The sequence below is a fragment of the Mus caroli genome, unplaced genomic scaffold, assembly GCF_978045245.1.
Source record: "Mus caroli unplaced genomic scaffold, Mus_caroli_1 scaffold_2, whole genome shotgun sequence".
Classification (NCBI taxonomy): Eukaryota; Metazoa; Chordata; class Mammalia; order Rodentia; family Muridae; genus Mus; species Mus caroli.
In genome coordinates this window covers 176228809-176244889 of record NW_028227257.1, presented here as the reverse complement: position 1 = coordinate 176244889, position 16081 = coordinate 176228809, and the positions used below count along the sequence as shown (strand labels likewise).

The window sequence follows — 16081 nt, the reverse complement described above, 5'->3', positions numbered from 1 at the left end:
AGCCAGACTTTATTGAGTTTCTACTTTCACTTTTGCATCTTAACTCCCACTTACCTCCTTTATAATTATTGTTAATTTCTGAGGTTTGTAATTGCAATATTGCTCCTTTCCCTGTCCTTCCCTCAAGCCCTGCGGTACACCCTTCCTTGCTCGTTTTCAAACCCGTGTCTTCTTTCTCCATTAGTTGTTACTGCATGTTATATTCCGCAGTATAGCCTGCTTCATCTGTGTAGTACTGACTTGTGTGGATGTTTTCAGGGTTAACCATCTTGGTGTTGAGCAACCAGTTGTGTGTCTTCCCTAGGGAAGACTGTTTCTCTTGCTCTCCGATTTCCCTCGTGGCCTGATGTTCTTTGTGCTAAGTTGAGGCCTGTGAGATTGTGCCTCCCACTGCCCTTCTACCCAGCTGTTGTTACTCAGTGTAAAAGACACAGGTTTATTTAGTACTGGCCACTTAGTTTGTTCCTTTACATAGAGCCTTGTACTCGCTGCCTTAAGCCCAAACCGCCTGGAGTAGTAACAGGACTGTGTGCTGTGCCAATCAGGGCTATGTAGTTAGCATGCAGGGACCCAGCCAAACGTGGATTCCAAATGTTCTTGGGGAATGTGTTTGCAGATGTCAATGACATCAGTTGGGTGTACGGTTTTTCTTTTAAGCAGAGTTGGGAGAAAGGCTGAGCTTTAGAGAGCTTGGCAGCCACATGTCCCTCTGTGCTTACACTGCTCGCCGTCACTGCTCGGTTCTGCGACTGTCTCCGTGGAGTGCGCCCCTGCTCTCTGGGCCTCAGTAGTATTAAACCACCTTTTGAAGTTTCTTCCGTGCTGTTTCTTAAAGGGGTGTGGTCGATCCTCTTTAAACATCCTGGTATTCGTTGGGTGTGGTGGCTCACACCTGTATTCCCGACACTCAGGACGAGACAAGCCCCAGGTTCTACCAATTAAAAAAAAGAAAACTAGAGCATTTTTAGGGGCTAGGCACTTACTGCAAGCATTTCAGGCCATTGGAGACAGTTGAATATGTGCGTTCAGTAGAGCAGCATGGTTGCCTAAAAGTTATTTTTCTTTAGAATTAGAATTCAAAATTCCCTTGCATCAGCAAGTTCCCTTCTGCTATGCGATTAGTCAGAAGGAGCGGCTCTCGAGGTGATAAAAGGCTCTCGAGCCAGACTTAGTGACACAGGCCTCTCTAACCTCAGCCCTTGAAAGATCTCGCCTGAACTCACGAGGTCTTGCTCAAGAAGCAAAGAACAATTCTACACTCTTTTATGTGAGTATAGAGTGTGCCGGGTGGGGCTCACTGGGTTTCCCACTTTGACCGTTGTCTGCGTTCTACATTGATTACCCGTGGTGGTAGAAACCTTTCTCTCAGCCAGTAACACTTTAAAGCTTACCTAAGTAAAAGGCCATCTGAGCCACTTCTGAGAGGAGTAACTAGCTTGCCTGCTGTCCTGTCCATGTCAGCGTGCTGAGTGACTGACTGAGTCATCTGTGTTGCTTGCTTTCTTTTTGCTTCCAGAGTCTATGTTCAGATGTCACATAGGACTTTCCTCTCAGCTGGACATCTTCCTCACTGTTTATCTTTCATAATCCTCCTTAAAACTGGGGCTCACTCGACAAACTTCTCATGTTGGTCCTCGCTTTTCCTCCCTACCTCCCCACTAGAGGAGAGGGCCCAGAAGGCAGAGCCTTTTTCTCATCTGCCTGTTGTGTGTTGGGGCCCACCACAGTGAAGGCTAGCCTGAGCATCAGATACTACACATTTTTAAGGCACAAAGGAGTATGAATGCATGTCGTTTTGTTGTTGGTTGTGTTTTAGGGAAGGGAAATGCTACATTTATCTTTGTAGACTGTTGGCAAGAAAATTGGTGCCACACAGCTGGTGTTGTGGGTTCTGTAAGCTCAGTCTCCCCCCGTTACACGTGGGAAGTATTAGGGGGGGTGGGAAATGTGTCTCTGTTGAACTTAACTGCTTTCGTTTTTTCATTATTCCCTAAGCAATACTGTGTAATGTCTGTATAGCATATACATTATATTAAGTATTGTGTGTTCCTGGAGATTATTTGAAATTTACAAGAGGATATAAATAGGTTAGGTTAAGTGCAAATGTTATACCCTTTAACTTAAGTGACCACATGAATTTTGGTTTTTGTTTTTGTTTTTTTTGTTTGTTTGTTTTTGTTTTTGAGACAGGGTTTCTCGGTGTAGCCCTGGCTGTCCGGGAACTCACTCTGTAGACCAGGCTGGCCTCGAACTCAGAAATCCGCCTGCCTCTGCCTCCCAAGTGCTGGGATTAAAGGCGTGCGCCACCATTGCCTGGAATTTTGGTATTTAAGAGGAGGGGTGTCCTGGAATCAAGCCCATGCCCTAAGCCCTGGAGTGAGGAGGTGAAATAGTTTTGAGGACTTAGGAAGGTTGCGAGGATAGTCTTCTGAGAAACGTAGATAGCAAGGGATGGAGAGTGGGGATGGAAGAGAACGCCTTAGAGGGACTCAGGAAGTCCTGAGCGATTCTGCTGGGCTCAGGGAAGCGCTAGGGACTGAGCTCAAGGCTTTAGGTCAGCCAGGCAAGTGCCCGGGAGTTTGAGACACATCCCAGCCCAGTCCAACAGCTAAACAGCAGTTCTAGAGAGAATAGAGGAAATTCTGAGAACAGTTTATCAATAAAAATCCCTTTAAAACACATGCACATGTACACTGAAGTGTCAGGTTGAAGGGGTTTGCTTGAGTGTCAGTACAGTACAGCCTAGGTCGTGGCTAACTGTAAACTTCCAAGCAGTGAAAAGAGGTCACCTGGAGAATGAAACAGGAGTTGGGATCCCTTTAGGCTTCTCAGCGGCAAGACAGGTGAGAAATGACTCTGAATGACTAAGCAGTCAAAGGAACAGTGTAAAACCAAGATTTTTAGAAAAGGCAAGGTCCAGAAATGGAGTAAGAAACCAAGAGAGAGTGTACCATGGGAGACAAAAGCCGGCTCTGAGTAGACTGTCACTGGCTAGCTACAGCTGAGACTTTGATTCTTGCTCACATTTCAGGGTAAATGGGATACATGCTTACTAATGTGCAGATATAATTTCTCTGACTTTGAAAGTGAGTAGATGTTACTGGGACTGGACCCTGGTTAATGCAGACTGAATGTAAGCAGAATGGCTCTGAATTCTTGCCTGGGTGCCTTATCAGGCAGTTCTCCCAGAGAGGCCCTCACGCTTTGCTAGTAGATAATCTTTTTTAACTAGTTAGTCCTTTGACTACCCACGGTTGGGGAAGCCTCAACAAACCTCACTGACTTCCTTACAGCTTGAACTTTCCACCTGAGGACTGTGGAGGCCGACAAGTCGAAATGGAGACCCAAGAATCCACAAAGTCTTCTCCCGCCAAGCATCTTGTTATCTCAGAGGAGGTGGGTGGAGCTTGTTTTCCTGCCCTTTCCCTTCCCCACAGAAAGCCGGGCGGTTCCTCATCCTGCAGGGTTTTCATTCCTGGAGATACTTTGCACGTTTTTCTTTCCCGTTTTAGACTCAGCCACACTGTGCTCTTGTCTTAGTACAGTGATTTATCAGCTTAATTGCGTGTATTAATGACATTTCCAGTAAGTAGATTTTGGCTCCTGATAGAGAAATTCTTTCTAAAAGTTGCCCTGGGTAGAAAAAAAAATGTGGTTTTGCGGTTTCATATTTAGTAATTACATCTTAGCTGTCTGTCACCTTGGCCTAAGTGTTTAAAATAATAAAAACTTAAATTGTTTGTTGTAGTTCAAATTCCATTGAGTTCTAGAACTGATGTCTGCCTCCTACTATGTTACTGAGTGAACCTTCTAGGGTATTTTTCTCTCAGGAACCAGTTGTTGTAATGAATAAATTTTAAATATTTCATCTTGGGACTCTGGTCCTTAACACTCCTGAAAATCTTTTTGATTGAGAATGTTTCCATGTTGTCTGTGAACAGATCAGATAATGATTAGGTTGGGGGTGGGGGGCGGGGGGCACTAGTAAGAAAAGGCTCATATTCACATCCAACGACACAGCAGTATGACCAGCCTCGCACCTGTCCTGGGGTCAGAAACTTAGCCAGCTCTCCCACCCTGTACACGGCCTGCCAGCCTCTCTCTCCATAGCCTGGGAGTTTCTTAGGTTTGTCAGATGACAGTGCCCGCTGTCGCTCAGCCTTGCCTGCACCACTCCCATCCCTAGACTTTAACGCTTTCCCCCTCTTGCTTCTACCTGAAAAACTCAAAAACAAAAACCAGAAAAATGAGGCCCACCCATAGGAAAACAACTTTGAATATTTATTCCAAGCTAGAAACTTGCCCACAAGTTCCTGTGAGGGAAGCAAATTGGGAGAAGGAAACAGTAGAGAAAATTTGAAAGAATACACTATTTGATTTTTAAAAACACCAACTTGATTTGACAGTTTCCAAGCTTATAACTGTCTTCTTTTGTTTTAGTTGATCTCAGAAGGAAAATGGGTCAAACTTGAAAAAACAACTTATATGGATCCTATTGGTAAAACCAGGTAAATGTTTTTCTTCCGTTTCTGTCTTTGGTTTTTCTAGGTCTCTGTTGAGTGTGAGAGCACCAGTGTTTCTTCAGGAAGCTCTCTTTCAAACAGCTACTCAGGGCAGCTCTTACTAAAATGTTTGGATCATTGATGTTCTATGAATAAAACAATTAGAGTTGTTACTATAACTAGTCTGCAGTCCTAGCTCCATTCTCCATGCATAGTGGCTTAACAAGCTATACAATATTGCTCCTTGTATTGCTCCCTTCTAGAAAAATCAAAATTTTTAATGTCTAAGTTAGAAGAACTAAAAAGAAAGCAAAACCATTGCTGGCTTCGAAGTAAAACATTACTTTGTAATGTAAGTTGGAAAAATGTTCCCTAGGCTATAATAATATATGTTAAGATAAAGTAACTTTTTACCTAACAGTTCCAACTCTAGGAATTTGCTAAGAAAATCACTTAATAGGGCTGGAGAGATGGCGTAGCAGTTAAGAGCACCGACTGCTCTTCGGAAGGTTTTGAGTTCAAATCCCAGCAACCACATGGTGGCTCACAACAATCCATAATGAATCTGACGCCCTCTTCTGGTGTGTCTAAAGATGGCTACAGTGTGCTTACATAAAATAAATAAATCTTTAAAAAAAAAAGAAAGAAAGAAAGAAAGAGAGAAAATCACCTAGTGTTTAGAATTCAGTTTATGCATTAAATGCTCAACAAAAATTGAGACAGAAAGCAAACTATGGGAATGCAGTAATTGTGCAGGTGCCCACTAAGCCCAGAACAGCGTGTCAGGTCCCCTGGAGCTGGAATAAAGCAGCTGTGAGCCACCAAAGTCGAGCCCTCTTCAAGAACAGCAAGTGTTACCCACCCCAGATTGATCTCTCTAGCCCTGGTATATATGTGCTAAGCTCCGGAAAGTGGGTAAAGAAAGGCTGATGGGGCAGGACATGATGGCCCACGTGTTTAATCTAAGTGTTGACTAAGGAGATAGAGACAGGCAGAGCTAGCCTGGTCTATAGGAAGTTTCATGCAAGCCAGGGCTACTTAATAAGACCCTGATAAAGGAAGGGTAGGAGGGAGGGAGAGAGAGAGAGCACACCTGCCTATAATTAACTTTTCCTTCTGTTTTCCATTGTTAAAAAGAAAAAGAAAAAAAAACAAACCACATCGCTGACTATTATATTTAGAAGAAGCTGTGAACACAGCTCAGTGGTATGGCACTTGTCTAGTATGTACAAACCCTGGGCATGATCCCAACACCACACAAACCTCATTTGCTACACAATCATGGCAGATCATGCACGTTTGTGTGAGCAAATGCACTTATCACGGTGACAATCCATGGACTGGTTGATGATTGTTTCTACCGAACTAGCACGAGCCTTAGTAAAGCCCGTTACTGGAGAGAGATGAGAGACATTACAGAAAACAGAAGCAGACAGAGCTAAACGTGAAGTAAGTGGAGGATGGGTGCGAGCCCAGGGCAACCACAGCTGCTGGGAGTACAGTGTATGCAGTGTGTTTATACTGTGATTGATTGATAGACAGATAGACAGACAGATAGGAACTAGAGCTCAGCATAGTGAAATGATTTGGCTCTGTTATTCCTGACAACGGAGTTTATAGCACAAAATCCAGCCCTTAACACTAAGAAGTCTTATGCAGTGGTTCTCAACCTGAGTCACCACTCCTTTGGGGGTCAGCCAGTCACAGGGGTTGCCTAAGACCATCATAAACCACTGATATTTACATTAGATTCATAACAGTAGCAAAAATATAGTTATGAAGCAGCAGCGAAAACAGTTTTATGGTTGGCAGTCACCACAAAATAGGGAACTGTGTTAAAGGATCACGGCATTAGGAAGGTTGAGAACCACTGTTCTAAAAAAATATTTGTCAGTTCACACCCAGTTGTCTTTAACCTGACCAGCCTTCGGGTATTTATTGATCAGAAAAATATCTGTCTAAGTTATTGTCCCATTTAGGACTACTATTGCTGCAGTGAAATAACAGGACCAAAAGCAAGTTGGAGAAGAAAGGGTGTATTTGCTTATGCTTCCATATCTCTGTTCACCATCCAAGAAAGTCAGCAGGAACTGAAGCAGAGGCTGTGGAGGCTGCTGCTTGCTGGTTTTTCCCCATGACTTGCTCAGCCTGCTTTCCTTATAGAACCAAGGACGACCTGTCTAGGGGTGGCCTCTCCCACAATGGGCTGGGCCTTCTCCCATCAATCACTAAGAAAATGCCTACTGGCTTGCCTACACTCAATCTCACGGAGACATTTTCTCAGTTGAGGTTCCCTCTATGGTGATGCTAGCTTGTGTCAAGTAGGCAAAAAAGTGCCCAACACACTCATTGGGGGACATCCCCCCATCCCCAGAATTCCTATTTCTAGGTTTCATTCCAGAGAGTGTAGTATTTAATTTGGGAATGAACTTTTAAGTACCTGTCCTCCTGGGCAGAGCATATTTGCATCCCTTCTCCCGTATATAACCCTTCCGTCTGGTCATTAATGAAGATCACGCACAGCATTCATAGCTCTTAGTATAATGTCAAGCTCTGAAGCATAGCTGTAGACCATGTTCTACTAACTTGTAAAAATCCATTATCCGTTACCCCCAAAGAAAAGCATATGTATAAAGAATAAAAGAACCAAAGGATGGTGTGCCTCATCGTTGGAAGAAGCATATAGGATGAATTCTAGAAGTGATCAGTACTAGTGTTAAGTGCTTCCCCTTGCCTTTAAGATGGGTCGAGTTTCCCTTGGCCACCTCCTACCTCGTGCACCAGTGGCTAGAGGTAAAAAGCCACCAGGTGTCTTAGCTAGAAAGCAAACAGTGGGGTAACTGAGACGGAAACCCAGTTCTAGAGGGGAAGAGGCTTCTCCAGACCGCTTCCCCTCAATACACAAGGAAGGAAACTGGCATGGCGCTTGGGTTAGCTGGAGAGACAGAGACTAAGAGTCTTCTCCACATAAGTGTAGCTGTGTTGCTCCTAGGAGAGTGGTTGAGCTGTCTGGGGCATTGTTGCACATCTTAAATGTGTGTGTATTCTCCTTTCATAATGTATGGCTCATTACTGCCTCACCTTACCCGTGTAATGATGCTCCTCTCTGTTTTCCTTATTCCTAGCATGTTTGGGATGGGACCTTCAGTGCTTTTCCCAGCACTGTCTTCAGTCTTTAGGACTAACCTTAAGAGGCAGCAGAGAGAGCCATGGCAAAAGGTGTTTTGTCTATTGTGATCTGTATTACTTATTGGAAACTGCTTGTTGGTTGGCTTCTTGCTACTAACAGGAGTGTTGGGCTGCTGTGACTTGTCACAGCAATTCAGTAAAAGTCTGGTGGGTTTTGTTTTGTATTTTCTTTTTTTTTTTTTTTTTTAAAGATTTATTTATTTATTATATGTAAGTACACTGTAGCTGTCTTCAGACACTCCAGAAGAGGGCGCCAGATCTCATTACAGGTGGTTGTGAGCCACCATGTGGTTGCTGGGATTTGAACTCTGGACCTTCGGAAGAGCAGTCGGGTGCTCTTACCCACTGAGCCATCTCACCAGCCCTTGTTTTGTATTTTCATTTTTCACACATTTGTCCTGTAAAACTTGGGTCTAGTTCTGAAAGGTATAGTCAGACAGGGTTTTTGTTGATTCTTGTTTTAAGCCAGATTAAATATCTGGAACTTTTTGTAGAAATGTGGTATTATCAAAACCCAAGAACATCAAGAAAAAAAAGTATAAGCAAGAGGGTCCCTTGGAGTAGGATGACTTATAACTTAGTGTACTTAGCCTAGCGCCATCCGGATCATAATTCTACTTTATGACACACTCTGACAATGGACACCCAGCCACCCCCATCATTATTGCAGCATTGCTTTTCCCCCAAGAGATGAGAACTGAAGGGGGAATTTCTGGTTATTCCCTCTCCCTTTCCAACAGAATGGGGTTTTTTTTCCCCTGTAACTTAATTTTCCATATAATTCTGCGTGATGTTCCTGTAAGAGCAGGCAGAATGGCAGAGATAGTAACAAACCCTGAAAACAGACAGCCAGGGACAAATCACTGACACAAAGTAAGCCATAAAAGGGAGTAAGAGTGTGCCGTCCAGAGCCTCCCACCTCGTCTAGGGACCTGTCTCTCCTCATACATAAGGCTGCACGCATGCAAAAAAAAAAAAAAAAAAAAAAAAAACCTGAATTCCTCAGATAAGTGGGAGGTTCTGCTGTCTTGAACTGTGTAGTTTAGTCACGTATTTTAAACCTGCATAATTTCAGTGGTTCACGATGTGCATGGCACCCTTTGTTCTTGGAAATGCATCTGGAATGTCCCTAGGGGCAGACTGCAGCACTGCGGGAAGGCCTAGAAAGCTCTACCAGCTTCTGCTTCTCACTGTAGCTTGATGATTTAGACCTGGGTGTCCTGAGGATGCTGGGACCCCAGGCAGTGCTCAGCTGCTTTCTGCTTAGATGGTAGCCGGGGCTGAGGTGGAGCTTGGTGACATTCTCTTCCTAGTCACACGTACTACAAGGAAGGACAGTTGGCTATTGAAGGACACATCTTCTCTGTGTTCTCTGAGCACTGTCATAGCATATTTGCATGCCTTGCATCTGTGACGTGCTGATGTCTACAGACAACCTAAGAACATTGTTCCCTTTGGCACTAATGATTTCTTTTTCTTTTTCTCTGCCTGCGTAGAACTTGGGAAACAGTGAAACTTACAACCAGGAAGGGAAAATCTGCTGATGGTATGACTATTCTAACTCTTTATGAAGGAAGTTAGTACATGAGAGGCTGAGATGACGTTTAACATAAGTAAAGAGCTCAAAGCAGATTGCCCTCAATTGGGGTCTTTTATGTATGACTCTCCTATTTTTACAATGTTCTGTTCCAAAGCTCTCTGTGTAAGTAAATTCTGGCTCCCATCTTTTAAGCTAGGAACAGTTTTTGAAGGAAAGATGTGTTAAGCTTTATAGCCAAACACATGCCAGTATAATCTGAAAGCATGCTCTGTGTCTGCTGTGTTCAGATCACTGGAGTCCTCTGTACTCTGAGGTGAGTGTCTTTGGGAAATGTCCTCCTCACCAGCAGCTTCAGTTAGAGGGAAAAGCATTGGGAAAGTGGGTCAGTTGGCTTCCCCATCCTCCCAAGCAGAAAGGCTTGGCTACAGGTGCATCAGAAACATCCTGGTAGCCTTACGCTGTCTGGGGAAGCTGAGCTGCTGATCCGCTTTTCTGTTTGTCCATCTTGATTTGACTTTTCACAGGAAGCAAGTAGTCGCTTCACTGTAGTGCTCTTACCTGTCAGAATTTTTGCGAGATAATCTCTCCTTTGTGGTGTCTGTCTCCAGAGCCAGTGGCTTTCTGGTTTTATTTTAAGGCCCAATTATTTGGAGGGGAAGAGCTTATATGCTAAAGCAGCAAAAGCCAATCTGTTGACATAGACACTGACTCTTAGCTGGCTTCTCTGTAAAGGCTATCCAGCAGTGTGCAGACCACTTTTTCCAACATGTGTGACCTCCCTGGCTGCCACATGGGAGGAGTGCGAGCTTCCCATCCTGGGCCCTGTGCGACATGCTTAGTTTCAACCTCTTTTTCGTTTTTAAGAACTTACATCTGGTCTGGTGGTGCATACCCGAAATCCTATATATTTGGTAGGCTGGGGCAGAAAAATCATGAGTTTGGGTTATTCTGGGCAGAAAAGACAGCATAGTAAGACTCTATGTAAAATAAAAAGATGAAAGCAATATTGTGACAATTAAAATGAACTTTTTATAATAAAAAAATCACACAGAATGTTACTTTTTATATTTTAAAATGAGACTAGTTTCAAGTTTGGCTGCCGACACAGTAGATTAAGTTAATTTGCTGAAGAGCAAATCCAGAGTGATTTGGATCCACTGCCTTCCAGTGTGGAATCTGTAACTGGCTTTCTGTGAACAGGATTCCATAGCTGTGTTTCCTTCTGACAGCTGTGTCGGTCATACCTGTGCTGCAAAGAACCCTGCACCATGAGTGCATCATCCTGGTGAAGCAGTTCCGGCCCCCGATGGGCAGCTACTGCCTGGAGTTTCCAGCAGGTGAGGCCTTCCACTCGGTCCTGAGCCTGAGAGTGAGCATTGCACTGCTTACGTGTTAGCATCTTATCATCTGTCCCACGAGCTGTAAATAAATGATACACATTCCTAAGGTTGGGAGATGGCTGCAGTTTGGGTCCCTCGAATCCTGTGTCAAAGCCAGGTAGGTATGGAGGCTTACCTGGAATGCCAGCCCTGGAAGGCAGACAAAGGGGATCTCTGGAACAAGCTGGCTAGGGAGACTGGCCATATCAGTGAGCTGTGGGTTAGACCGAAGGATCTTGGGAAAAAGAATAACTGAGAAAAATTCAACATTAGTGCTCCACACGCATACACACAAATATATAAGAAGAAAACACCAGTTTCTCTGATAAGGCTCCTTCAAGCCCCTGGCCACACACCCCTTTTCCACATAGCCTACTTATAGAGCCTCAGCAGAGCTCTCCTGAGTCTCCCAGTACTTGTGCTATTCATTCATCAACGGGTCTTGCTGTCTGTCACTAGCAGTCCTTCACTCACAGGAATTTCACAGTAGTAAGTACTTCAGACTCTGAATTGCAGGAGCTGTAACCAGAAGACACCTTCATGGGACAAGGAAACTCTTTCTTTTTTTTTTTTTTAAGATTTATTTACTGATTATATGTAAGTACACTGTAGCTGCCTTCAGACACTCCAGAAGAGGGAGTCAGATGGTTGTGAGCCACCATGTGGTTGCTGGGATTTGAACTCCGGACCTTCGGAAGAGCAGTCGGGTGCTCTTACCCACTGAGCCATCTCACCAGCCCGACAAGGAAACTCTTGATTTTATGTACAGGTATTTTTTAGTTTCACTATAATTAAAGAAGCCATCCAGAGTTTGATACATAGTATTATAGAAGTTTATTGTACTATACCCATATGAAGAGATTACTAAACCCCCTGTATCTGTTATAAATGGTGTGCGTATGAAGTCAGGTTCATGAAGCTGGGTACGATTCAGGTACAGTATTTACCCAGAATGCACAAAGCTCTGTGCCACATTCCCCAGGCTACAGTGGCAATATTACTTACCTCTTTCTCACTTGCCATTTTAGTAAGAAGTCAGTAACACTGAAAGGGATTTAATGACCTACGTTTTACTTGTTCTTTACGTGGCTGTGTTCAGGACACTAAGCCTGAGTTGTTACTTTCTTCATGTGTGGCCTATTGGTTCCTAATAGTGACCGTAATACTGACCTAGTCTGTAGCTCTCGGCACACTCTTTCCTGGCTCTTCATTGTTGGGCCTCAGTATTTTTCTATGATGAAGGAAAGCAAGATAGGGACACCATCACCATACAAAAACAGGAAACCAAGAGTCAGCTTCCTGTGCTCTAGTCACACTGTTGGCTCCAAGACCTGACCCTCTTGGCCACCACTGAATCCCCTTTCCTCACAGTGCTGTCCTCCGTGTACAGAATATGGTTGGGATAGATGTTCATGAGAAACATTAGATATAAGCACAAGGCATGAGGAAAACCTACTGTAACCTACTTGGTGTGCAAGGGTCACTTTGACTCTTGCAAGCCAGCTCCTTAGAGATTGTCAGAAAGATGTTCAAGGGACACTTTCTTCCCATCTGTCCTCCAGGGTTCATCGAAGACGGAGAAAGCCCAGAGGCGGCTGCTCTTCGGGAGCTGGAGGAAGAAACTGGCTACAAAGGTGAAGTTGCCGAATGCTCTCCAGGTTGGTATTCTTTCAGGTGTCAGCTTCTTGAACATTACTAAAGCAGGGGTTCTTTATAGTTGGGGTGCAGGCAGAGAGGAACCAGGGATCTAGGTTGGTCTCCAGCCAGGTGCAGTGGCACATTTGTAATGTTAGTCCTCCAGGACAGAGGCAGGAGGATTGAGAGTTGGAGGTCAGCATGGGCTATACAATAAGACAGTGTTTCAGTGCCCCTTCCTCCAAATTAATGGGAATTATTCTCCATCTGGGAGTGGACTGCCCCTCTGCATGGGAGCAAGTTGGAGGACCTGAAATTGGAAAATTATTGGAAAAGTTCCCTTGAGATCACACGCAGTCAACCTTCCTCACCCTGGCAATAGCATACACTAGTGTCCTCCTCAGGACTGTCTAAACCCTCAGACTTACCAGATGTGACTCCGGAACTGGGGAAGTTTGAGAGAGCGTTTTGAATCCACATGTTCTACAGTCCAGTAGTATCCCCTGAGAGATACCATGTTGAATGAGCCCTGAGCTCCACCCCTTCCAGGACAGTTGGTGAAACAACAGCAAGGCCCTTGTCTTGCTTCCTAAGACAGTTGTCACTTTTCACAGCTGTGTGCATGGATCCAGGCTTGTCAAACTGCACCACACATGTTGTGACAGTGACCATCAATGGAGACGATGCAGGAAATGTAAGGCCAAAACCCAAACCAGGTAAGGATGTGGCAGATGTATTTAAACTGGTTAAGTGGCACCGAGTATCTTTTTAACTTGCTAATACAGCATAGTCTTCATTGAAAGCAGCACAGCCTCTGTCCCTCTGTCCCTAGCTGCTTTGTGAGGACTCGCCTGCTTTTCAGTGTTGCGGAGGTATTTTGGCATTCTCTGCATTATTTCATTGACCTTTTATGTATTTTTTAAAATGTTAAACTACAAAAATTATAAAATGTATTGCTTTTTCATTTGGTTTTTTTTCTCTGTAGCTCTGGAACTCACTCTGTAGACCAAGCTGGCCTTGAATGTAGAGATCTGCCTGCCTATGTTAGTATTAAAGGCTCTAGACACTTCTGCTCAGCTGTGTGTTGTTTTATAAAATGTTAAATGCCCCCCCTTTAAACAAACTTGATCCCCACTTAATAATGTGAGATACAGACCCAAGAATGTGAGAAACTCCCAACAACTTTGAATTTTGTCTTCATGTGTAAGAACAGCAGATGTTAAAGGGTGCAGCCTTTATTGAGCCAGATTTTATATTTAGAGAATTTGTAAGGTTATCCTTTACACTAAAATATTTACTAGCAAAGTAGGGTCCAAAAACATTAATATGTTGTCAATTCCCTGTCCTTTCTTCACACCTTTGAAGGTGGATGGATGGATGGATTTTCAATACAGGAGCACATACATAATATTTAGGAAATCTTGGAATGACAAAAGTGTGAGCTTAAAACGCTATTAACCCTGCTGAGTCATGTTTGAGTGGTGATTTCTTATCCTTTCAGATCACCCCAGCATATGCTTCATTATCTCTTTGTAGCCAGTTTTAAAGGCTTAATTGTTAAACTGAAAATATTCATAAGACATGGTAGACATAGGGGCTTCCCAAAAAGTTAAATACAGAATTATCTAGGATGTAGTCTATGCAAAAGAAATATACTAAAAACACCTGAAAGCAAGAGACTGAGATTCTAATGCACTTAATAATAACCTCACTCACCGTAGCCAGAATTAGAGGCCAGCCAGGATTCTAGCAGCAGATGGATAATGAAATGTACAGTTTGGATACATAAGACCCTCAGTGGCGTGTGCTAAGTAAAGCAGCCATACTCTAAAGGGCAGATGTGTGGTTCTGCTGCGACAAAGCATCCAGAACCGACATCCACAGGGCAGAGTGGAGCGTGGGGGATGAAGGGTTACGTTGAGTGAATCCCACTTACAGCACTTAGGAAATACAAATATTCATAAGATATAGAAGGCATTTAGGAGTCCCTCAACTTGAGTTTTAGGATGACAAAATTATGAGGTTAAATCTCTCTTAATCCTGCTTAATTTTTATTTAAAAATCATTGAAGTGCTGTTTTGTACTGTGTGGTTTTCCACAGGTATAAATGTAGTAAATGTATATTATAGAATATAAATTTTTGCTATGAAATGTTGGATTTGGAGAATAAGTTGAAATTAACTTTGCTGTGATAGATTTAGAAATCTTAGGCTTCTGTTAGACTCTTCTAAAGTCTTTATGACTTGTAATAAAGTCTTCCAAAGACATGCCATAGCAGGGTGTCCTAAAATATAAATGTTCTTCCCTCCTTCTTTTCAGGGGATGGAGGTATGTTATTCAACTCCCAGTGGCTGGGCCGGTGATGGCTGCAGACGTGGGGCTGCTGGGGTTTGCTGCTGTTGTTAGCTCTGTTTTCACTGCATTCTGTTTGTTTAGAATTTATGGAAGTGATTTCTTTACCAAAGAATGATCTGCTGACAAGACTTGACGGTAAGCACTCTTATGGTTATTGCCCAGCCTTCTCTTGGTTTCCTGTCCCCTTTTCTACCCACTAGGGCAGTAAGTGTAATTCCTTTAGCTTCACCTCATTAATCTGAGACACCTAGAAACTGTTGAAAACTACTGTTGAACAATGCTAGTTTTCCTTTTCAAGTCTTGAAGCAGTTTCTCAACACATACTTGTCTGTGAGCAGCTGATGTAATGAGCCCTGGTAAATCAGTGGTCATTTGGTTAGGTCGGTTTGTCATCCCACAGAGATGTTGCAGAAATCCCGGTAGATATTGATAGACCTTCCCACCTGTGGAGAGGGAACAGAAGCCCTACTCCATGCTCCTCTGTGCCCTAGCTTTGTGGATCCCTGTTCATCCATTTGTGAAGAAGCATAGCCTTTGCATGATCGCAGCTTTTGATCAGTTCTATTTCAGGAAACTGAAAACTTATTTTTTCTGTTTGTAAGTAGTTACTTTGGAGATTGACATAAAATAACTTGAGGTATTTGTTATTTGAAACACTGAGAGCAGTTCATAGCTCCCCACCCCACCAGTGGCTATGGCTTCACTTAAGCAGAGAGCTCTATTTTGAAATATCTAGTTGTTTGAAAAGTTAACTACCTTTCAAAAAACTATGATTTCACATTCCTAGACAGCTTCGATTTCTCCAACTTTTCAAAAACTAGACCTGAGGTAAATTAATCTCAGTACTTAAAACCAAATTAAATGTCAATTATTCAGAAAAGCTGTGGCAACCAATGTTAGGCAGTATAGCCAATGAATGATCTGGTGGCCCTGACAGGGTTTGAGCTGTGCCACCATTATTCTTTATCAGCTATTAGCCTCTCATTTTCCTAAATCAAGAGTAAATCCCTCTCTCTGAGGATGCATGAGAAAAATTAAACAGATAATATAGACAAAATACCCTGTTTCCAGGTGCTTAAATAATGTATGTTTTATTTATAGAATATTCTTTTTAAAAATTCTTTCTCCATATCCACCTGACTTCCCTTCTGGTCTTCAAAGGGGATACTCAGAAAGAAAGAACCACTTTACCTAAATCCAGTATACTCAAAATATACTAATCAGTACTTCAATGTTAGTTCGTGACAGAGGCAACCAACACTCCTGCCATTCGTAGGTGGCCAGGACATGAACCCAGACTTAGAGAAACATTCAGTTTTGAACTTTTTCCCAGTTGGCTAGGACAGCAGGAGACACTGGGCCAGTGTGGCTGAGAACTGAGCCTGATTAGTCCTCTGCTATGTTGCTGCTTTTTATCCTTTACTCTAATTTTAAAGATAGTGTGTCCCCAGCATCTAGTCCTGGCAGCTGGCATACAGAGT

The 16081-nt window shown here is 43.2% G+C and overlaps 1 protein-coding gene across 6 annotated transcripts in view; it reads left to right on the top strand.

Annotated features, from left to right (window-relative positions):
- Nudt5 (nudix hydrolase 5) overlaps window positions 1-16081 on the top strand; it is a 32166-nt gene that overhangs the window by 13146 nt on the left and 2939 nt on the right. For 4 of the 6 annotated variants that reach the window (XM_085835216.1, XM_085835215.1, XM_029472078.2 and 1 more), the window contains 7 exons: window positions 3294-3396; window positions 4441-4508; window positions 9188-9237; window positions 10461-10568; window positions 12173-12268; window positions 12860-12961; window positions 14682-14735. In XM_085835216.1, the coding sequence (XP_085691342.1) occupies window positions 3337-3396; window positions 4441-4508; window positions 9188-9237; window positions 10461-10568; window positions 12173-12268; window positions 12860-12961; window positions 14682-14735 (538 nt within the window). In that variant the 5' untranslated portion in view covers window positions 3294-3336. Of the gene's footprint in view, window positions 1-3293; window positions 3397-4440; window positions 4513-9187; window positions 9238-10460; window positions 10569-12172; window positions 12269-12859; window positions 12962-14564; window positions 14736-16081 lie in introns of those variants that run through there. The other 2 variants (XM_085835218.1, XM_085835219.1) reach the window with 2 other exon arrangements.